Below are 25762 nucleotides of genomic sequence, written 5' to 3'. Positions count from 1 at the left end.
TAGGGTTGTTTCAACCCTGATGCCTAAATGCGATTCCAACCCAACCCTAAAAAAAACAAAAACAAAAACGTAAAACAACAGCAATAACAACACCGCCAACAACAACAATTGTTTTTTACACCCCATTTGTTAATACATGCACCCTTTTCCGTTTTGGGCCTACTCATTTTTGCAAGTCTGGAATAAGATAGAAATGCTATTCACACCACATTTTTTCATATATGCACCTTTTTTTTTGTTTTGGGCCTAGCCCATTTTTGCAAAATCTAAAATAAAATGAAGACCACTATTTAGTCTCCTTTTTTCAACACATGCAACTCCTTTCATTTTGGGCATAGCCCATTTTCTTGTGAAGTGAACTCGTTCCTTTATATATGCACCATGCCACTTAGGATGGTTACTAGGCCTGCCATGTTAGCATTTTGTTAGTGTTAACTAAGTTAAAGTCAACTTGTTGACTTTGACAAAAAAACAAAAAATAAAAATAAAAAAATAAAATGATTATACATATTCGTGAATAACTCTTTATTTTATTGTATTTCCTTATTGTCTCTATCGTTTATTCTTCAATGTGATTTTCTTTTTTATCATAGCTTGTTAGTTAGTTTAATTAATATTGTGTTGTAAATATCACGTTATTCATCTTATTTTCCCACGTTTCAATCCTGCATCCTTAATTACTAAGTTTATTCCCCACTTCTATTATATCCTTTTCCATTTCCATTCTATTTATCTGATTTCGTAACACTATGTCAACTATTTATTTATTTTTGCAAATTTGCCTTAGCATTCTTTAGTACACGTTTATGCTCTGTGCACTCCATGCTAGGTCTCCGACTTGCTTGGTGGTGTTTCAATAACGCGTGAGTAAATTTTTTGAATGACATGCTGGGTCTCTGACTTGCTTGAGTTCATAAAGTTTACCACAAAATTAAAGTCTTTTCTAAAAATGGTAACATTATCAAATAAACAATCCCTCAATGTTACACGCACTTCATGCTGAGTCCCCGACTTGCTTGGCGATGTTTCAATAAAGTGAGAGTAAATTTTGTGAGTGTCATGCTTGGTCTCCGACTTGCTTAACTTTACAAAGTTTACCATAAAACCAAAATGTTTCAAAATAAAATAAAATCAATAAACACACAAATGTTTTTTTTACAAAGAATTATGTAAGTCTGATTTCCTCATTGCACCCGGGGATATGTAGGAGCATGGACAAATTTCTTGTCAACCCAAAACAAACAAACAAAAAAATAAAATTCCTTTTGTTTCTAAAAATAAAATTTGATTTTCTTTTTTAAATAAAAAATATAATAAAATATAATTCATATTTTCAAGGGAAGATAAATAATTAAAAATCATTTTACTTTTAGCACACTCGATTAAAGATTGTTAACTTCATGACGGACGCGTGGGATGCTAACACCTTCCTGCGTGTAAACAACTCTCATATCCTTTTTTTCAAACCGTAGACCATTTCTTATCCTTTTTTGTTTTTTCCGATATTTTCCTTAAATAAACGTTGGTGACGAATCTTAAAGTTTTTCATTTGTTTGTGAAAACAATTTATTTATCTGATAATTTTATTTTACCGTCCGATCATGATTCACGTTAGGACAATGAACATGAAGGTGGCATGTTGAAAACGGGGCTTGTCATTCAAGGTGTTGCCATCAAACCAAAGAATCAGGAAATAGAATATTAGTTATGCAACACTATTTCTCTACCATGTACGCTGAAGTACCTTATTCTCATTATCATTTTTGTATGTCTAAATAATATAGCAATATAATATACATTGAATAGATTTTAAAAATTAGAGGATCAAATTAAATAAAAAAATTAAAAGATTAAATCAAACCTAAAACATAAATTAGAGGAATAATAAACTAATTTAATGTATAATTTATTCTGCCAATAATAATAAAATATGATATATCATTTAAATAAGATCGGTTAAAGGTAATGGGAGGAATGTTAAAAATTACAAGCATTATTTTAACGACATGTCTATTTTTTTTTATTGGTGAGACAAAAATTAAGACATAATTATGTGACTAGGTGAATTTTCTTTGTATACGATAATTGTACTGAAGTTTGATTTATAACATAGGATGCTTGTTTATATTAAAATTGAATAACGTATAACACATATTCATCTATAAGAAAGGGATGTAATTTATAAAGCTATATGATATGATATGATATGAGAATGTAATTTGAGAATGAAAGGAATATGATTTTCTGTACAATGAAATCCAACTAAAACCAATCAATGTTATTCCACTTTTTTTCAATTTGTTCCGGTACTGCAATTGAAGTTTACTAGAATTTCAATTTTCAATTGCAAAATTTATTTTTTCCAGACTCTTTTTTTTTATCAGAATGTAGAGTCATTATGGTGTAAGTTCACGATTCTTCAAAAAAGAAACCATAAAATAAACTGTCCAAGTCATATATATCGAATCAGCACTCTTATCATGGAGCATCTTATGCCCTTTGGAATAAAAAAAAGAAAAGAAAATGCAATAGCAAAGGTTCAGAACTTACAGAATCAACTCTAAATGTTATATATTTGGAACCTCAGTTACCTAGGAACGTATAGTAGAGTAAGGAAAATGGGAGGTTCTCGACTATCCAAGCCAAAGTCTGGCTCCGCTTCCGGCAGCACAAACTGTTTCATGCTGTATGCGAGAGCACTCTCAATTACCTGGGGAGACACTCCAGAATATTGGATATGGGTACAACAGAAAGAAACAAGGTACTCAACACACTTCTATCTCTCAAAAAATATTTAGGGGTCTTACTTATAAAACAAAAAAGTCTATATAGAAAGTAGTGTTCTAAAAAGTAGATCGGACCGACTGATTGGATCAAAAACTGATGAACCAATCAAGTGTTCAATTCAAATATACCACAAAACTATTATGAAGAGAAACTTGTCAACAAAACAGAAAAAAATGGTCAAAAAATGCAAAAACCAATAAAAAAGGATTAAAAATCGACAAAAAAAAAACAGTTCACAGGAAGTCAATAAAAGAAAATTCTTAATACAACATTATTTTGATTTTTTCAAAAAATAAAATAAAAAATAACTTAAAGAATTTGTCATTTAATTTCTTTTAAAATATAAATATAAACTTGTTATATTGTTAATAAATATTATTGTGTATTGTTGAAATTTAGACCTAAGTATTATGCTATATTTGATTTAAACTTTAGTTTGTACTTTAAATATTATGAACCTATCAAATTACGTATTATTAAAGTTTTTAGTGATATGAAATAATAAAATGTGTATTATTTAACTTTTATTATTGTTTTATTAATATTAGTTCGATTACATTTTAACTTTGGTTAAACTATTAAACTTTGACTTATTTAATCACCAATAAGGTTTTAAAAACATCGATAAAATGTATAAAACTGGTAGTAATGAATTAATTGTTAGGTTTAGTTTAATTATTAAAGTAGATGTCTAGTGAAAATTTTGTTAATATAAACAATTTGGTTTGAAAGTGATTCCTATCTGGTTGTTTCTACTTTTACTTCTCCCTTTTTGGTCCCTTAGAAAATTAGGAATAGGTGGTTAAATTATATAGCTTTAACTAAAAACTATGTATTTTTAACCGAGTCATATTTTTGTAAAAGAAATACAGATAAGTTAGCTAGCGCTGCAGGTACATGGGGAAACTGGTCAACAACTCATTGATACTGAGAGATTAATGTATGAGGAAACCTCAATACTTTATTTCAATCCACTCTGTTTTGAATACATAAAATTTCCTATAGATAGGCAAAGTAAACCCAAATAAGAAAACAAATAACGATCATATCATCCTAATTTCCCTAAGTAAATAAGGATCCTATCTTCCAAATTAAATAGGATCATATCTTCCTAAATTCCCAAAATAGAAAACAACAAAATATAAAAAATTTCAAAGAGAGTGCTTGCAAAGGTATCATTCCACTTGTTAGCACTAATGCGCAATCTTGTCCCGTTGGGCCACGTCTTACAAGTTGGCACGGTTTGGCGACATCATGCTAGGTCGTGCTGACTACTAATACCAATCTGATGCAGCATGGTGAAACTGATCAACAACTTATAGATTCCTAAGAATATCGAGAGATTGATGCATAAGAAAACCTGACTACTTTATTTCATTCCAACCTGTTTTTAATACATAAAATTACCTCGTATAGGCAGAGTATACCTAAATAAGGAAACAAGTAAGAATTATATCTTCCTAAATTTCCTGATTAAATAAGGATCGAATTATCCTAATTTCCCTAATTAAATAGGATCATATCTTCCTAATTTTCCAAAATAAAAAACAATAAAATATAGGAAATTCCTAAATAAAACAACAGATATTCCAAGAATTATAGTAAAAGATAAGATGCCGTTTTGACAAAAATATCGCAATATGCTCTGCATCAATTAGTCTCTAACGAATCTAACACACATGGATTTTTGTGGTAGGATTCAATTCCCTTTATTATTTCTCCAGCAATAGTATTAGTATGCCTTCTTATATATAGGTTTAAATAGCTCTTCAGTTTCTCATGGATTTGATATGGTTTCTCCATATTTTTTGTTCATTCTTGTTTTTATTAATATATTCTTGGCATCTTATAAACTATGGGTATTGTCCGGAGTGCTAACCTAGTTAGGATTCCTCTTAATATATATTGTGATGCCTTACATGCCTTTTTTTTTTCTTTTAAGAAGAAAAAGAAAAAAATATTAATTTTTTATATTTAAATAGTTTATTAATTAGCAACTATATATTTATTTGTTAGTATAAGAAGTTAATGTATATTATTGATTCATATTAGCATACATTTGAAATTTCCATTAGAAAAAAATATATACTATAAAATATCTTCATAATATAGGAAAGGAAAATTTCATGCGTACAGAATTCAAATCCATAATTGAACACAATATCGTAAAAGTTGTGTTCAAGAACATGTGAGCAGTCTATTGACAATATCATTTTTATTTTATTTTCCTCCATTCTATACTCATTGTATATTAAGAATTGTAATTCACTAAATGAAGCCTGAAAACTTTGTCTTCTCTGTTTCTTCATGAAACCTGTTTGTCGAAATCCCCCAGATGACCCCCCCTCCCCCCTAATCGTACTTGCTTTCGTGACAAGGTGGTTAGTCGCCCCTTAGCCACTAAGAAAAAAAAATGATCTTTTGCTTAGACAAGGGTTTGATCTTTGTGATGTTGGGCACGACTATTTTATGGTGAAATTTGATTCTCTTAAAGATAGGTAGAAGTCCATGAGTGGCGGCCCATGGGTGTTTTTTGACCACTACTGGATTGCCAAAATTTGGACTATAGATTTCATTGCAGAAGGTGACACCATAGACAATAACTTGGCCCGAGTTCATTTTCCCAGCCTTAACACGGTCTACTATGATGAAATTTTTTTCCTTGGTCTGGATTCTGTAGTTGGAAAACCGATCAACGTAGATACTAACACTCTTTAGGCAAATTGAGGGATATTTGCTAGGGTTTGTGAGGAAATAGACCTTAGCAAACTTGTGGTGGGAAGAGTGAACATTAGAGTCTACTGGTATCACTATTGTCAAAGGTCAAGGGACTGGCCTAACAAGGAGAAAGAGGAAGCCAAAAACATGGACCCTAATGACACTTCCTTGGGTGCTAATAAGGTTTCCCCCGAGAAGGCTTCTAAACCAAACTCAATGGAGGAATTAATTTCATCTTTCTCTACTTAACTTAAGTGTCCTATCGAGAATGGTAGCTTTGACTCCAAGCCCATGGTGAGTGGCTAGTGGTTTAAAGAAAAAAGAAAGCCAACAGGAAGTTAAATACTACTCCTCGATTCCATGAGGGAGCTTTGATCAACCGAGCTAACCCGTTTGGTACTTTGAAATACCGAAACACGAATACCAACCCCACCCTATCCCTAACCAAAGACCTATTATTCATAATAAATAGGATCCCAAGAGGAAAAGACCCTGTAGGGACCCCTTGAAACCTTCCTCATTGACACTTATTCCCAAAAACCTAGGGAAAAAAGTGGTAAACTTACCCTAGCAAAAATTCACTTTATCCATTGGCTCCCTTAAGAATCCTCCCAAAGGCCCTGACCTGTCTTTTTCCTCTCACCCAACCTAAACATGCCATCTACCTCAGCCTTTTCACCTTGCCAGGCCATCCACAAGGTCTTCCTCTATTGACCAATTTTGGCCTCATCATGCTTCCAGAGTGCATTTATAGGAGTATCTCAAGCTTCTTAGGGACACCATTAACATGTTGTGGTTGATGATTAGGGATTTTAATAAAGTGGCTTAAGTCTTAGATGTTAAGGGGAGCCTTTTCAATGCCTCTTGAGCAGCCAAGTTCCTTGGTGTGATTAACTTTTTCCACATGTTGGATATTGAATCTGAGGGGCTTGGTTTCATAGAGAGCATAATGGCATTGTTAAAATTGCTACAAATTTCTAGAATATTCTTAAATATAATATGTATGAAAATAGTAGAATATCCTAGAACTATAGAATATGGTAGAACAATCTAGAACTATAAGTGTATGTATAAGATAGAAGAATCTAGAACTATCATGATACTAATCTATCATGAAAACTCTAGAAAGATCTAAAGTAATGTAGAAACATTCACCACCATTGAGAGGTTGATGACTTGAGCCTATAAATAGGCAATTGGTATGTTGTAATTGACAATCCAAGAAATCAATGACATAGCCTTCTTTCTAAAACAATTCTCTAAAACTATCAACTATCAACTATCAACTATCATCTAATCAACTACCAACAGTGGTATCAGAGCCACGTTCGGTCATACATTGGGCGTAGTTATATTACCTACCTACCATTCCAAAATCCTCCCAACTACTTCAAAAATTTCCTTTGTACTATTAACCCACTCTAATAATATTTTTTCTAAGCTATGGATAACACTACTCAATCGTCAACTATTTCTATCCCTATCTTCAATGGTGAAAATTATGATTTCTGGCGTGTTAAAATGGAAACATATTTTTCATCTCAAGATTTATGGGACATAGTAGAAGAAGGCTTCACCATTCCCGCGGATACTTCAGCTCTTAATGCATCTCAAGAAAAAGAGTTGAAGAAAAATAAACAGAAAAATTCAAAGGCATTGTTCACCTTGCAACAAGCGGTGACTGATCCAATCTTCCCAATAATTATGGGAGCTAAGACTGCCAAAGAAGTGTGGAACACATTGCAGGAGGAGTTTCAAGGAAGTGTTAAGGTACGTGCCGTTAAACTTCAATCTCTAAGAAGGGATTTTGAACTATTGAAGATGAAGGAGTCTGAGACAGTTAAAGATTACTATTCTAAAGTTAAAGAAATAGTTAATCAAATGAGAGCTTTTGGGGAAGATATTCTTGACAAGAAAATTGTTGAGAAAATTCTAATTACTATGCCCCAAAAGTTTGACCCAATCGTGACAACGATTGAGGAAACCAAAGATCTGTCCACTCTATCAGAGACAGAACTTGTGGGCTCTCTTGAAGCATATGAGCAAAGACTGTATAGGCATAAAGAAGATACAATTAAAAATGCCTTCCAGTCAAAGTTTAAATTTCAGCCCCAAAACAAAGAAAATAGAGGAAAGAAAAATTATGGAGAAACTTCTAGAAGAAGAGAAGGTTCTAGGAATTTCCTTAAGAACAAAACAGATAAAAATCCTCCATGCAATATATGCAAAAGGCAAGGTCACACAGAGAAAAATTGTTGGTTTCGTAATATGCCACAATGCAACCATTGCAAGAAGTTCGGGCACGTAGAGAAAAATTGTCGCAACAAAAATAGGCATCAAGCTAATATCGTAGGGGAGCATGATCAAGAACAATGTACGTTCTACACCACTCAAGACTCAATAAAAGAAAAGGGAGGAAACTGGTACTTGGATAGTGGATGTAGCAATCACATGGCCAAGGATGAGACTATTTTCAAAAGTATTGATGAGTCTGTCAAAGTCAAAGTTCGACTGGGAAATGGAAGTGTGGTTGAATCAAAAGGCAAAGGCACTGTCATGGTGGAGACAGAAAAAGGTACGCGACTCATCCATGATGTCTTACTAGTTCCCAGCCTAAAAGAAAATCTTCTAAGCATTGGCCAAATGATGGAGAGAGACTACACACTTCACTTTGAAGGAGGTGTATGCAAAATCTTAGACAACAAAAATAAAAGGTCTGAGATAGCCCAAGTAAAGATGAATAAGAGCAATAGAAGCTTCCCTCTAAATTTAAAATATGCAACAAACATTGCCATGAAGGTACAAGTTGATGATTCATGGCTATGGCATCGAAGATTTGGCCACTTCAACTCACATGCCTTGAAGTTGTTACATGAGAAGAACATGATAAGAGATCTTCCAAGCATAAAGGAGAACAATGAAGTGTGTGAAGGATGTCTTCTTGGTAAGCAACACCGATTTCCTTTCTCAACAAGTGGAGCATGGAGAGCGAAAGATCTATTGGAGCTGATACATACGGACGTTTGTGGACCAATGAGGACGCCATCACATGGGAACAACAGGTACTTCATACTCTTCATTGATGACTTCTCTAGAATGACATGGGTATATTTTCTAAAAGAAAAATCAGAAGTCTTTGGAGTATTCAAAAAGTTCAAGGCCCTTGCTGAAAATCAAAGTGGAAAACGGATAAAAGTACTAAGAAGTGATCGCGGCAAAGAGTACACCTCTCGCGAGTTTGAAAGATTTTGTGAGGATGAAGGCATTGAGAGACAACTTACAGTCGCATATTCTCCTCAACAAAATGGAGTGTCCGAGAGAAAGAATCGCACAGTTATGGAGATGGCTAGATCGATGCTCAAGGAAAAGGGACTACCTAACACATTCTGGGCTGAAGCAGTCTACACTGCTGTTTACATACTCAACAGATGTCCAACTAAGTCTGTAAAAGACATGACTCCAATTGAAGCTTGGAACGGGAAGAAGCCATCAGCAAAGCACCTAAGGGTCTTTGGATCTATATGCTACATTCATATTCCAGACGTGAAGAGGCACAAGCTTGAAGACAAGACTATACGAGGTATCTTCCTTGGGTATAGCAATATCTCTAAGGGCTACCGTGTCTACAACTTGCAAACTAAGAAACTCGTCATCAGTCGAGATGTTGAAGTTAATGAATCTGCTTCATGGAATTGGGATGAAGAAAAAGTGGAGAAGAACGTTCTTATACCCGCTCAACTACCTCAAGAAGAAGATGAGGAAAAAGACCCAGGTGAACCACCTTCACCTCCATCACAACAACAAGATCAAGAACTATCATCACCAGAGTCTACTCCAAGACGAGTAAGATCTTTGGTGGACATATATGAAACTTGTAACTTGGCCATACTTGAACCTGGAAGCTTTGAAGAAGCGTCAAAGCAGGAAGTATGGGTCAAGGCAATGGAAGAAGAGATATAGATGATCGAGAAAAGCAACACATGGGAGTTAGTAAATCGTCCCCATGGAAAAGATATCATTGGGGTTAAGTGGGTCTATAAGACAAAGCTCAACCCTGATGGCACCATACAGAAACACAAGGCGAGGCTAGTAGCTAAGGGTTACTCACAGCAACCTGGAATTGACTACAATGAGACATTTTCACCAGTAGCTCGTCTTGATACCATAAGAGCTCTAATAGCTCTTGCGTCACAAAAAGGATGGAGTATCCATCAACTAGATGTCAAATCCGTCTTCCTTAACGGCGTACTTGAAAAAGAGATCTATGTGGAGCAGCCACAAGGATTCGTGTCTGAAGGCAAAGAAAACAAAGTGTTAAAACTAAGAAAAGCACTCTACGGTTTGAAGCAAGCACCTCGAGCATGGTATAGCAGAATCAATCAGTATTTCATGGATCGAGGATTCAGGAGGAGCAAGAGTGAGCCTACACTTTACATCAAGTCTCAAGCTACACGGCCTGACATAATGTATGCTACAAGTCTTCTATCAAGATTCATGCAAAGCCCAAGTCAAATACACTTTGGAGCAGGAAAAAGAATTTTGAGGTATCTACAAGGAACAAAAGCGTTCGGTATATGGTATACTACCGAAACCAACTCAGAATTACTTGGCTACACCGACAGTGATTGGGCAGGTTCAACAGATGACATGAAGAGTACCTCTGGCTATGCTTTCTCACTAGGATCGGGAATGTTCTCTTGGGCGTCGAAGAAGCAAGCTACAGTAGCACAATCAACAGCAGAAGCAGAGTACGTGGCAGTTGCTGAAGCAACGAGTCAAGCTATATGGCTTCGTAGGATACTTGAAGACATGGGAGAAAAACAAGATAAGCCTACTAAAATCAACTGCGACAACAAATCAGCAATTGCAATGGCGAAGAATCCAGTTTATCACAACAGAACAAAACACATAGCAATCAAGTATCACTTTATCAGAGAAGCTGAAGCAACTAAAGAGATCAAACTCGACTACTGCAGAACAGAAGATCAAATTGCAGACATATTCACGAAGGCTTTGCCAAGACCAAGATTTGAAGAATTACGAGCTATGCTCGGAGTCACAGAAATTTGCATCAAGGAGGAGTGTTGAAATTGCTACAAATTTCTAGAATATTCTTAAATATAATATGTATGAAAATAGTAGAATATCCTAGAACTATAGAATATGGTAGAACAATCTAGAACTATAAGTATATGTATAAGATAGAAGAATCTAGAACTATCATGATACTAATCTATCATGAAAACTCTAGAAAGATCTAAAGTAATGTAGAAACATTCACCACCATTGAGAGGTTGGTGACTTGAGCCTATAAATAGGCAATTGGTATGTTGTAATTGACAATCCAAGAAATCAATGACATAGCCTTCTTTCTAAAACAATTCTCTAAAACTATCAACTATCATCTAATCAACTACCAACAGGCATCAACAAAGCTAAAATGCTCGATAGAGTCATGGTGGAATTTGAGTAGAGGAATGTTTTCCTAGAAGCTAATGCTATCAACCTCACTAGACTCCACTCGAACCACTGTCCCATCTTTATTAGCCTTAAGGACAGTGGAGTGTCCAATAGAAATTTTCCTTGGAGATTTCTTGCATCTTGGACCAGGCACGGGGATTTCCAGCATGTTGTGAAGGAACCTTGGGAGTACCCTAATTCTACTATTAGTGGCAAACTTGATGAGGTAGGAATGGAATCTAAATGGTTTAACACTAATGTTTTTGGTAATATATTTCACAAAAATGAGAGTTAAAGCGAGTTTGAGGGACATCCAAAAAGAAATGGACGAGAACCTAACTATTGACATCCTTTTTCTTGAAGCTAATATCCAAGCCGAATATAGGGAGATCCTTAAGCAATAAGAGATTATTTGGTTTTAGGAATCTCGAGAGGAATGGATTAAGTCAAGGGATAGAAATACTAAGTTCTTCCACACCCAAGTTGTGGTTAGACGTAGCAAAAACACCATTCATACCCTCCGTCTTGATTCAGGGATTTGGTGCAATGACCTTCATATTTTGAAAGATGGAGCTAGAAAATACTTTCACAATCTGTTTTGTCTCCCCTTTAGACAAAGTAATGATTCCCTTCATGTTCGTAGTCAACCCCAACTCAGTGATGACGATAAAGTTGCTCTCTTGGCTTCAATCACTCTTGAGGAGGTCAAGGTCACCCTTATGAATATGCAATCTTACAAATCACATGGACCTGACAGTTTTCAACCTTATTTCTTCAAGAAGTATTGGATATTATCAAGAATGATGTGTGGAAGCTGGTTCGTGATGCCTTTTCTCAAGGTTAGGTTGAATATAAGATTATGGAGACCCTTAGTGTCCTTATCCCTAAAATTAACCATCCAAAGCAATTTAAGGATTTTAGGTCAATAAGTCTTTGTAATGTCATTTATAATGTCATCACCAAAGTTATTGTTGCCTGTATTTGTCCCTTTCTTGAAGGCATCATTAGCCCTCTCCAAGGAAGTTTCATCCTTGGGAGGGGCACTACTGAGAATGCTATCATAGCTTAAGAGATTGTCTATTCTATGCATCGATCTAGTCTAAGCAAGGGAGTTTGGCCCTCAAAATTGACTTTGAGAAAGCTTATGATAGGATTAACTAGGACTACTTGCATCAGGGCCTTAAAGATTTTGGGTTTCCCAACTCAACTATTTCTCTTATCATGTGGTGTACCACTACTTTTAATTTTTGTGTGGTGTGGAATAGAGCAAGAGGCTTCAAACCTTCTAAGGGCCTGAGACAAGGAGATCCCATATCTATTTATATCTTTAAGTGCATGGAGAAAATTTCTCTCTACATCCACCAAATGGTAGATGATGGACTTTTTGAGATCCAGTCACTATTTGAAAATGAGCCCCAAAAATGTCTCATTTGCTTTTTGCAAATGATATTATGCTCTTCTACAATGCTAAAGAGTCTCAAATGAACCTCATTAACTTGACTCTTGAGATTTTTTTGTGTTGAATCTGGGATTTAGGAGAATGCTGAAAAATCCAAATCATGTTTTCTAGAGGAGTTAGCTAATCTCATAAGCAAAAGTTGCACGATATTTCTTCTTTTAAAGTTGTCAATGATCTCGGTCGTTATCTTGGGTTCTCTCTATTGAAAAGAAGAGTCACTAAGGATTCCTTTACTTTTATCTTGGAAAAAAAATCTAAAGAAGGCTTACTTCTTGGAAAGGGAGACTTTGAACAGAGCGGGAAGGGTTTGCTTAGTTAATATTGTGCTTTCCTCATTGCTAGTGTACAATATGCAACTTTTTCTCCTTGCCAAGGGTGTGTGTGAGGAGATTGGCAAAGTTGTTTGCAACTTTATTTGGTATCCCTCTACTAATTATCGTTGTTGGCATCTTGTTAATTGGCAAACACTGATATCCCCTAAATTTGATGGAGGTCTTGGTGTTAGGCTGGCTGATCTTAGTACATCTCACTTCTTGGAAAACTTGTTTGGGATATTGTTGCTGAGAAGGACTCTCTTTGGATGAATTTGGTCTCTGACAAATATGTCCGAAATAATCATTTCCTCAGCTCATCTAAGACTTTAAGAGTTTCCTATATTTGGAAGGGTGTTCTTGCTACTAAAGATGATCTTCTTTAGGGCTTCAAGTTTTGGATTTGTGCTAGAGACTCTTCTATTTGGTATGATAATTGGTCTCACGTACACTGGATTTATTTGCCAAAAAAGTCCCCTATGTGGACTATGTTGATACCATGTGCATGCAAAACATTATCCGGGATGATCATTGGTATCTTAGGGATATCAGAACCTCCTTGCCCAACAATTTCATTGACCTCATCTTGGAAGTGGAACCTACTTTGGCTTAAGGTTTCATTGACAGATGAGTTTGGGGCCACTCTAGCAATGGATGTTACACTGCGGCTTCTGCTTATAAATGGCTCTCCTTTGTAGATCTTCAAATTTCTAATGCCTCCATTGCTCCTTTTAAGTGGTTGTGGAAGCTCCATATCCTTGAGAAGATTCGTATTATGATTTGGCTTACCCTTCACCATCCCTTCCTATTAACTCCGTTAGATTTCATAGCAAGTTTGGCTAGATGCCCGTATTGCTCTAGCCCCAATGAAGACTTCCTTCACTACCTCAGGGATTGCCCCTATGCAAGAGAAATCTGGCTTAGGTTGGGCTTCCTTTCAAGGCCAGAGTTTCTCAGCTCCAATACTTGAGGTGGCTGCAAGTCCATCTTAGTAGCAATAGTGGCTTCCTCTTCTCTTCTACTCTCTGGTGGATTTGGAGATGGAAGAACAACCGTATTTTTGAAGAGGACAAGTAGACTATTAAGAAGGTTATCAATAATATCCAGCTCTTCCATGATGACTTTATTCTTGCCTATCATGAATTTGGACGAGCAGTGGAAGCCCTTCTTATTTTCCCAGATGGCAGTCTCCTCCTTCGGGTTCCTTGAAGCTTAATGTTGATGGGAGTTGCTTACTAGAATCGAGCTCTATAGGTGCAGGTGGAGTCATCTGTGACCACACTTACAATTGGATCGTTGGAGTCTACTCCTTTGATGGTCTTGGAGATAGTGCTAAAGCGGAGATCATGGCCTTGAGACATGGCTTAATCCTTGCCTGGGATAAAGGCTTCAGAAACATCCTCTGTGAGATGGACAACAAGAATATGGTGGACATCTTCAACAACAATTGTTGCCCAGATTTTCACCCCCATATTGCCGTAGTTTTGATAGTCTTAGAGCTTATTAACTGAGATTCTTTTGTTGATATTACTTATATAGATAGGGAAACTAATTAAATAGCTCATGTTCTTGCCAATCGACATGTTTGACAACCTCAAAGGTTGTGCATTTTGGATGCTCCCTACCCTGATTTTACCACCCTTTTATTTAAGGATGGTCATGGGTAGCTTTTTGTTTTAGTTTTTCTAAAGAAGAAAATCCTTTCAGATTAAACTAGAGAAAAATTGTTTGTCGGGATAGATCTATAAAATTGATAATTAATGCTAAAAATATTTGCTATTAAGACTAGTCGTTTTTATCACTGGCTAACGGTTAATTCAGTTGGTACGTTAATTCAGCCAATGGCCACCAATTATTGCAGCTCAATCTAAATGAATTCTAGTTCCACTTAGTGCTAAAATGACTAACGACTACAATTGTCATTTTTTACGGCTAAAAAATAAACTATTTCTGACAGCTAACAACTATTTCTCACATCTAGCACAACAAAAATTGAATGGATAAACAACCCAAAATCAGACCTACTTTGAGGAAGATGAAATTGGAGGGGAGATTTGAACATGGAAGGCAATTGCAGACAACTTTCAAAGTCTAAATGCATATGAAACTATGATTTCCTTAAAAAAGTAGGAAAGATGGGCAATGAATGTTAATAGTTGTTTTCCTGTGCATGGAATGAAGTAGACAAAGGTCAAAAAGTGGCAAAATATTAGGGATAGATTCCAGGACAAAATCCCATGATGGAAGCATGCACCCATAACCGTCATAAGTAGGTAGTTATTAGAAAATGGCTAACATACCCAAAAAACGATTGACGTACCCAGAAAATGATTATGCTTGTGACGGCTTAAAAAATATTATAAATAGAAAAATTAAAAGCAAAATGTAAATTAGGTCTTTGACCAAATCAACGTAATTTTTTTTTTCAACTATTCATCTATTTATTTATTGCTTTATTTACAACTTTTTACTACTGCAATTTTATAGGAGTAGAGTAGCATATAAACTTTAATTCAACCATTGTTAGAAAGCTCTTTGAAGTGGATTAGGAATCTAATCAAGAAACATAGTTCTTTCCTTGAGTTAGTCGCATAAAGAAATCATTTGTTGATAATTAGTTGACACAATGACTGATTAACCACAATTTTCACAGCAACAACTATCATTGTTTATTTTTTCCTATATAACAACTTGTTTATCTATCTACCTCTCTATATATATTAGTCTTGAAATTTATGTACATATTCATCTTATACAATTGCAATCAGCTTTGATTTTACAACAAGCTATCCATATATCTGTCTAATTATCTGCATGTTTGTCTATGTAGTTATCTAACTATCTATGATGTAATGCCACGATGACAAACTTTCCTAAACTGATATCCATCTATGATGCAGTGGCACGATAGTAGAGTTGGCTAAGTTGAAAAGGGTTTGCTGGCTAGAAGTGCATGGAAAATTTGACACAAGAAAGCTTTCACTAGGAATTCTATATCAAGTGTCATTTCTAATTATGTTGGAAGAATCATCTCAAGGGTGGGAAGTTCCAATAAATGTTAGATTTGTCCTTCCTGGAGGTAAGAGACAACAACACAAAGTAAATTTAAACGAGAAGTTAAGGGAGAGTTGGATGGAGATTCTAGTAGGTGAGTTTGTGGCATCTGAAAAAGATGCTGGCGAGATGGAAATTTCTATGTATGAATATGAAGGTGGCATGTGGAAGACCGGACTTGTCATCCAAGGTGTAGTCATCAAACCAAAAAACTAGATATGGAATAGATATTAGGGATATAGAAGCTTTTATAGAAGAAAAAAAATAAGAAGAAAAAATATAAAAGATTTCTCTAAGTTAAAATTAGGTTATGCATAAGTTAAAATTAATATTTGGAGAACCAAATATGAAAGAACTCCACCAAATTAACTTATGTATAATTTTTTTTAACTTATAGAATTTTTTTTTATTTATGAAAAAATTTATCCAAACAAATTTTAAGTTGTATACAAAATGAATTTGTTGTAATTTTCTTTGTTTTCTAAATAAAATTAATAAAAGCCACCTTTACTCTAGTTGATACCTAGAGAGATGAAGAAAGAAAAAAAATTATAGGAAGTAGATGTGATGAAAAAATATTGATATGTATTAATAAAGTATTTGAAATGATGAAGGGTTCTAATATCATTATTCAAATAGAATATAGCAGTTTGTTGTGTAATTTTTTTCCTTCTTTTATAATTTGTTTATCTATTCAATAATAGTAGTAAAATATAAGACCTATTGAGTTAAAAATTAAAAATATGGAACTCTCTAATTTATTCCAAGTAAAAAATAAGGTTAAAAAAATCCCATAGTAAATAATCGGTGCATTTTTTAATACTTCAAGATGAATGATTGCAATAATAATTGTACCAATAATAATTAATAAATTATACTTATCGTTAGAGGTGAGCAACCGTTGGGTTCGGGTTCAAAACAGCCAATCCACTGAAAATCAACCAAGGAAAAAATGGTCTGTAACCATCTATTCAGTGTTGAGGTATAGGCGGGTGAATCAATTCTAGAAAAAGTGGGTGGATTATTTCGGGTCTTCTACTCTACACATGGGCCACTGCAAGTGGTGGTATCAAGTGAACCACGGTATCATGCTGCAATTGGATGAGAGTTTGAGGCTGAGTCAACTCGATGAGTGAAAAGACCAACTCGAGGAGGGACCCAGCCAGAGGGAACGAGTTGGTGTCGAGGGAGACAATGCTGGCGTGGTTGAGGAAGCATGTGACGCCGAAGAAGGAGGAGCAGGGATTTGTTGCGGTGAGGTTCCATTTTGAGAAGAAAGTTTCAAGGGTCACACGTATGTGAGAGTGCTTTGTGGAAAGAAGGGCTTTGAGGTTCAGTGTGTTTCATTTTTTCTTCAAGAGACAAGGATGGGAAAAGAAGTAGAAGTTGACACTTCCGTGAATTATTTTTGCTCTTGGTGCGAAAGGTGTAAGGTGAAAAAAAAAAAAGCAAATTAGAGAGAGAATCAATCATCAATGATCAAATTATCATCAATTACTACTTATTAAAAGAAGGTTGTTGGGACACGTGTCACTTTTTGCTCCTCTTAACTTTTTCTATTTTGACCCAACGGTACTCACCCCTCATTTTTTCTGCATCTTCAATAACCCCTCAAATTTCACAACCCTCTCACGCACTCTTTCTCTTCAGTTCACTCTCTTGTTTGTCCCTCGAGCCTTTCATTCGGTTTTGGAAAAGGATGAAGAGTCACTTCCTCTCTCAAATCACTTGAAGAGAAGATGATGGGCATGTTACAAAAAAATACTCATTTTTTACTTTCTTCCTTATTCTTTACTCATCCGTCCCTCTATTTCTTTTCATTCTCCATTACTCTCTTCTTTTCTCTCACTTCTCATCATTCTTTGCTTTACTTTCCTCTGGATACTCATCCTCTCGAGACACCGGTGGTGGATATTGGCCCGAACACGACTATTGCATCATAGGAGCCTTTGTTACAAGTAAGGTTTTTAGGTTTTATGTTCCCATACTTTTGTTTTTAAAAATTTTCCAAATTTGGAGATATACCCATCATTATCTGTTTCATTTTCGTTTTGGACGTGACTTTGCTTGCAAATGATACACCTTCTGCTCTCTGATTCATTTACATTTTAGATCACATGTAAGGTTTTTAGGTTTTATGTTCCCCTATTTTGATTTTTGAAATTTTTCTGAATTTTAAGATATATTTGACATTCTTTACCCCATACATATATGTACTAATAATAAAATGAATAAAAAAATCATAATTAATTAAAGTTTTTAAAACACATTTAAATAAAAGCATTTCGAAAGGGTAAAAGACTCAAATTCATTTTTTTAACATCATAATAAAACTTGTCCAAATAAATATAATAAAATCATCTCGACTTAAAACAAGGTCGTCCAAGACTTCATGCAATTAATATAGAAACCTATACTCCAATGTTACATCCTATCAGAGCATTGTGTTCTCGTGTCCTCTAGCATGAGGTTTTCCATAACCATCCACCTAACAATCTATTTCCACAAACACAAAGTTCGAGATCATCACAAGATCCAAATACAAATAGCACACGGGGAGTGAGTCATCACATTCCTAGTTAATAGAGAGAAATGAGACAACATACATATACATATCATATAAATGAGATACAACTTACATAAACATTACTCAAGTCATTTCACCACTTTGTCACGTAACATCACATCACAACACATCTCATTCATTTTCACATCATTCACGTACTCAATGATCAAAATACAATATCACTAAATCAATCAATATCGATCAATACGCAAGCGTTATGCAACAGATACACTAAGACTCAATCCTATATGCAATTTGGTACCATGTCAATGAAAAACCTCATCGAGCACCTAGGAGTACATGACAAGACAAATCACACACTAGTAAGTCAGACCATCTCACTAGGTAAAATCATAGGGAGACCAGTCAGGGTCACCCTGTTTTGCGAGAATGCTTCAACCATGTGAGATCGACACAGACTTAAAGGAGCAGTCAAACCAGGTGTATTTACCCCCAAGGCCTACACTCCGAAGAGTATGTTAGGGTCTCTCCCTCTTGATTCAGGTCCAACCTAGAAAATATTTTAGTATGCAAACTCTATGAACTATACAAAATACACAACTCCTCAATTGTTCTCAAAATAATTTTATCTCATCGCGCTTGTGATTAAACTCGTCGGGTCCCCATAGTGGTTCCCATCATAATACTCGTCGTACATTAACTCGTTGTCCTTAAAGGGTCTTATAGTCGTGTGATTGTACGATTCATAGCTCACAACTCAATGCACACAACATCTCAATGCACATATATATTACAAGTCAATACATACTCAATTTATCACATACACTTGGTCTCAATTACAATGGTATAATCCCAAAGTAGTATGTTATCACACCTCATGAATCATATACACTTTACCTATGAACTGTGCAATACACATAATTACTCAATTATTTTCAAAATCATTTTAACTCGTCGCGCCTCAAAGTGATTCAACTCGTCGGGTTTTCACCGTGGATCCCATCACAATACTCGTTGCGCAAAAACTCGTCGCCCTTAAAGGGTCTTACAATTGTGTGATTGCACAGTTCATAGGTCACAACTCAATACATACAACATCTCAATACACATGTATCTCACCATTCATTACAGGTTCAATTTGTCACTTACTCACAATTTGAATCACCATTTCATAATCTCAATATAACAATTTATACAAAAACTTTTCTCACAACATGGAGAGTAAAACCCCTCAAACAAGTTCACACAATCATATTATAATCAATGAATCAAAATCATAGGTCAAAAACACAAAAACACCATGAGCACTCAATTTTATAAACCAATTCGCATCAAAACACCAATTGGTCCATCAAACACAATAATATCATATTTATAATCGTAAAGGAAAATTATAATTCAATAAACACCCCAAAATAAACCCCAACTTAATCCTCTAAGGATCCACACGCATGTTCATTCTAACCCCCAATTGCAATAACTCATCCTTTACCTCTAAGCGGACTCATGTGTGTAGTTCAGCAATGATGGAGGCATCTCTAGTAGTTCCGTAAGATTCCTTAAGTTTTTCTTTTGTTAGGGTTTCCAAGCATCAGAGAAAAGGAGAAGAGATTATAGCCTCCATTTTACTGTCAATCTGCGAGGGAAGTTTCGCTGTTTGTGGAAACTATTCCGCAAATCCCAACGATGGAAATGTGAGGATACGAAATCCAAAGGTGGTGTTTAAATTTCACAACAATCCAACAGTTAACGAGTCCAGGATTGTAGTTTTATTGGGACAGGTTTTGGGTCTTTACGGGAAAAGAGAAAGCTGCTATGCGAAGGACATTTTTCTCACCTCCAACATTTCTTCCCAAATTCCAACGGTGAGAATGTTTAGAAATGAGTTTCGAATTTGATGCTCAAATTTCACAATGGTCCAACGGTTAACAAGTCTAAGATAGTCGTTTTACTGAAACAGATTTGAGTGTATACGAGAAAAAGAGAGGGTTTTGAGAGGATGAGAAGGAAAAACGAATTTGAGAGGAAGAGAAAGCGTAGAGATGTATCGTCAGTCTGAAAACTCACCTAATATGTTTATATTTATAGCTAGGGTACTCTCAGCCTATTATTTATTATATTTTTCTTTATTTTTATTATTTTATAAATAAGAACTCTATTTTATTTCCTATCAAATGAATAAATAAAATATCTTTTTTATTTTCTTTCAAACCATTATTTTAATTAATAAAGTTATTTCTCCTTATTTATTTAATTATAAAAACCTCATCATTTTTTCTAAAACTATTTATTTTTAAAGAAATAAAATCCTTGAGTTTATTTTATGAAAAATGGGGTGTTATAATTCCAACCCCCTTAAAAAAAGTTTTGTCCTCAAAACTTTGCCGAAAGACCGAGAAGAGAGAGATTACATATCTGGTTCTCAATACCAAGCTATGTGCCTTGTTGAAGCTCCTTTCAGTGACTTCGACCACGAGACTCCTCTGCACTTAGCGACGAAATCTGGCGATCCTCGTTAGCTTAATAATGGTATTTCATAAGTTAAGCTTTCTCACGAGAGTGACATCTCAACAATAATAGAATGTGAATGACATACTATTTGGAGTTGGGTAATATCATAGGAAACACTGATGACAATCTGAAACGAACAAGCAGATACAAAGAAACACGATTAACCACATGGCTGACTTTTTTTTTCAAACATGAGACGATTAAAAGAAAAGGTATATGTTTCGAGACTTCAACGTTTAACCAATCCTAGTCCATACGTGACTCTCGAGAATACATGATTTACCTACCCTTGGATCTAGCTTTTTTTTTCCTCAACTTGATCTTCCTCACTTTCGTAACTTGTTCAAACTTAAGGTAATCTTGACACATCTATACTCACACCACTATATAAATTTGCACGTAAGGTTGAGGGTCCGATTGCTGTTTACGATGTCTAACTCTCTAACTAGGACACTGGTCACACCAAAGGTTTCTTACTCAACCTCCAACTACTATGCTAGCTCTAACAATTGCAAATAAACTCACGACAAGATTCTTAAGAATTCTACCCATCTATTCTACCTCAAATTTAACTCATAAGATTCTCACGACATATCAGACTAACGGTAATCCCTCTAAAACGTGAAAGCGAATACCATGGCCACCAACTTTAGATCATGTGTATGATAAATCCTTTCATGAGTCTTAAGTTGTCGATAAAACATGGGCTACAATCACTCCTCTAAACTTAAAACTTACTTTGAATATTTTACTACTCCAACAAGGACCTACTCGGCTAAGGTAGCACTCAACAATTTACGGTGGCCGACTTCTCTATGAACTTAGGGTTTACTCCTTACAAGGATCTCACCAGAAAGCTTAAAATTACTTGAGTAATCTCTAACAAGGGTTAAGGTTAACTCAAGGAATCCTAGAACAACTTCCTGGTTCGACTACTAGTTAAGGGCGTCTCATCTTAATCTTAGGTTTCCTCTCATCTCAAAACAACTTCTGCCCAAGAAGGATTTATAGTTATCACTCACCTAGACATAGCATACTATAAGGGTCATCCTCATCTAACTAAAATGCATAGCAAAACTCTTACACTAAATGTGATTCCCAAAGGTCTATAACAACCTTAAGATACACCCCATAATCCAACTTAACTGGAAACACACTAAGCACTAATCATCGAAACCACTACAAGAGCTAACTTAGGGTGGAAGATCCTATCATGCATTCCACGAACACACAAGGGCATCAATCTTGTCAAGGCATGACCAGGTTCACATAGAGGCCATGACAAGTACTAAGGTAGTCATCAGAGCATCCTCAAACTTTTCCCAGATTAAGGTAAAGAGAACTAAGATTTATCTCGCTAATCATACAACTATCATCACTAATCCTTTAGGTCACCTACCTTACGCAAGAACACTCACTCTCAAATCCTTCCATGCTTAGCAATTAACACCCTACTAACTACCTTACACTCTTCTTAAGGTTTCACACTAAACCTCTTAACTATTCTTCATAACTTTTCCAACTACTCTATATTCTTAATCAACTCTATATCAGACATCTCCCAGGAACTACGGTTACAAGTTTCTATGGGTACTACACCTAAAAATTCTCATTCTTGCACTTAGGTGGTAACTAAGCACATCCTCAAGGAACACAGGTACATGACTTACTAAGTTTGACTTTTGTCTAGAGGTAACAAGGATCATGCCTACTCAAGTATTTCCTCTCGAAACACCTTAACGTGATTGGCAAGGGCGAAGTCTCTCTCTATTCATAATAGAAGTAACAACATGACAAGTTATCAAGTAGTTTAACAAGACATGATTGGAAGATGAGCATCCCATAACAAGATGAACACTCAATTGATTAGGAGACAATAATTTTAAATCAAGAAGAATCGCTCATTTAGAATCAACAACAAATGTTCCAAATGAATTCTATAAATGAAAAGATAACCACAATGTACACCCATATTGAGACGTCAACAATCGCTTGATTGCGACAGAAACATTAGTAATAAAAAACTATTTGAAATAGGCTCATAACACAAAGAATGAGTTATACTCGGGCTTACAAGTGTAATCGAGTTACTTGACTTCAGCACGTAACACAAGGAAATAGGTTGTACCAGAACCGGAAGGTGTGATCAAAATAGTATTCCTTATGAAATATATCTTGATACATGTCATCAAACTATAAGGCATTAACATCGCTACAAACAAGGAAATCACAAACAATCATAATATCTATGCAATTAAGGCAGAACACTATATTACAAGCATACATAGAATTATAAGGTTCCTATAACAAGTATATAACATACATATAAGAAGTAAGAATTAAATATTCAATAAGGATGTATTAAGAAATCACAAACTTCAACCACTACATTCATGACTACACACAAAAAAGGAAATTAAGTAGTCATGCACCTACGCATTAAGAGAGACACACTTATCCAAGGCATATATACAATTCAAAAGGTTTTCACAACACTAATCCACACATCAAGAGAGAAATAAGCTTATTAACAACATACACGTAGGAAGATAAGGGCTCATTAAGGCAATATCAATCAATATCAAGACTACCTGCATCACCTAACGGCTTGGCATAATGTCCAATCGCACTTCACAAATTATAAAGATGGTCAGTCTCATAACTCATGACTCTACGGTGGATATATGGTATAACAGACATTAAGGATGCAACACACATCACAAGAATCATTCAGTCTCATTTAATCATGCAAAGGAAAATACAGTTAATAATTCAAGCATGCTTAACAAAGCATTCATAAGTAATCACACAAAGCGCACACCAGAATATGGTAAGCACATAACACTGGCCGCAAGTTTCAACCAGGCTCCGATACCACTAAATGTGATACCCTTTACCCCACACATATATGTACTAATAATAAAAGGAATTAAAAAAATTAGAATTAATATTTTTTTTAAAACACATTTAAATAAAAGCATTTCAAAAAGGTAAAAGGCTCACATTCACTTTTCTAACATCATAATAAAACTTGTCCAAATAAAAATAATAAAATCATCTCGGCTCAAAATAAGGTCGTCCAAGACTTCACACAATTAATATAGAAACCTATACCCCAATATCACATCCTATTAGAGCATTGTGTTCCCGCATCCTTTAGCATAAGGTTCTCCATAACCATCCACCTAACAATTTGCTCCCACAAACATAAAGTTCAAGATCATCACAGGATCCAAACACAAATAACACACGGGGAGTGAGTCATCACATTCCTAGCTAATAGAGAAAAATGAGATAACATAGATATACATATCATATAAATGAGATACAACTTACTTAAACATTGCTCACGTCATTCCACCACTTTGTCGCGTAGCATCACATCACAATACGTCACATTCATTTTCACATCATTCACATACTCAAGGATCAAAACACAATATCACTAAATCAATCAAATTTATTAGGTGTATGCTCTCTACCAGAGGTAAACTGAATGCATTGGTAGTGCAATCAGTTTAAGGGAGGAATTTGTTGGGTTGTTTAGAATTTGTTTTGATGTTTATTCAGTTAATAACAATCCCTATTATTTGGGATTAGGTAGTTACACATTTGTCCATTTCCTAGTCATGATACCACGTTCCAGGTTGTGTACAAAGTGGGCAGTTTATTTTTCTTTTGTGTTTGTTAACTGTTGTTGTAAGGTTTTTCTTGTTAAGTGCTGTTGTAAGGCTTATATAAGCCAAGACTTTGTTATCAATGTACAGTGTGGTTTTTCCCGTGTTTTGTGAGTTACAGTTTGTTTGTTCAAAGCCTAACAGGACGACCTGGATATTGTCTATTTTGAGTCAGTATCCGATCGTAGTAGTTGTCGTTACCATTATACTGAGTTTGTAAACTCCCCCAGAGATCGTAATGATCATGAAGGGAGAAACCGTTATGAGACATTTTTAATACCACAATAAATGGATAATTAAAGACGGGATAACGTTTACTAAAAGGGAGAGGAACCTCATCAATAAGAACCCCTCCGAGCTAGAAAGACAAATTAGGGTTAGGGTATCAGTTGAATTCTTTTGAACTAAGTCTCTAAATTTTAAGTGAGACTTAATTACAAGAACAGGAATAAAAAAAAATGCAATAGCAATATAGTTTAGAACTTGTAGAATCAACTCTAAAAGCTTTTTATTTTTTTCGGCAATGATAATTATTAGTTTGTTAATATTTTATTTCATCTCTAAAAGTTATGTATTTAAAATATTAATTACCTTGGACGAAAAATGGGAGGTTGTCTATCATCCAAGCCAAAGGCAGTAGATAATGGCTCTGCTTCCGACAGCACCAATTGTTTCATGCTGTATACAATAAAGCTAGGGGGTGAGAATAGTAAATTGGAGATAAGAATAGCAGCTCCCCCTGTTACTTTTTTCACTATTCTTTTCCCCTTGCTATATAATTCTTTCTTCTATATCAGTCCTACAAATATAACTTTTAATTGTATTAAACATTCTTTTAAAATTATATTTTTAAAATATTGTTCAATACATTTTAGAGTTAAAATATTGAAAAGATTCATACTTTTTAAAATTAAAATTCCAAAAATAGTAAATGTTTCTAAAATTATTTTTTTAGAAATGAAGTAAAAAAGATATTACAATTAAGAAAAAAGAGTGGCGTAATGTCGTAAACCAGTGATTGAACTGTACAATATTGAGATCTATGTTATGTCCGGCCTGCAAGGTTGCTTTGGACCAAAGTTAAAACAAAAGTAAACTGAAACGTTGCTTCGTGCATACTTTTACAGTTTATACCGTCTAACTATAAAGTGAAAAGAAATGTTTTTCTGATAAATTATTTAAACTAATTAGTGCTTGAAATTAATAGGCAATAGTATAAACACTCTCAAGTCTCAGCAAAACAGTGAATTTCCATTTT

General features: G+C 35.0%; 1 protein-coding gene across 1 annotated transcript; it reads left to right on the top strand.

Annotated features, from left to right (window-relative positions):
* Positions 1-2590: 2590 nt before the first annotated feature.
* Positions 2591-16403, top strand: LOC100797137 (protein PHLOEM PROTEIN 2-LIKE A1). The gene is made up of 2 exons (XM_003529384.5): positions 2591-2761; positions 15636-16403. The coding sequence occupies exons 1-2, from the start codon at positions 2619-2621 to the stop codon at positions 16003-16005; spliced, it is 513 nt and encodes a 170-aa protein (XP_003529432.1). The 5' UTR covers positions 2591-2618; the 3' UTR covers positions 16006-16403.
* The last annotated feature ends 9359 nt before the right edge of the window (positions 16404-25762 follow it).

Source organism: Glycine max, chromosome 7, assembly GCF_000004515.6.
Source record: "Glycine max cultivar Williams 82 chromosome 7, Glycine_max_v4.0, whole genome shotgun sequence".
Lineage (NCBI taxonomy): Eukaryota > Viridiplantae > Streptophyta > Magnoliopsida > Fabales > Fabaceae > Glycine > Glycine max.
This window is presented reverse-complemented; position numbering and strand designations above follow the sequence as displayed.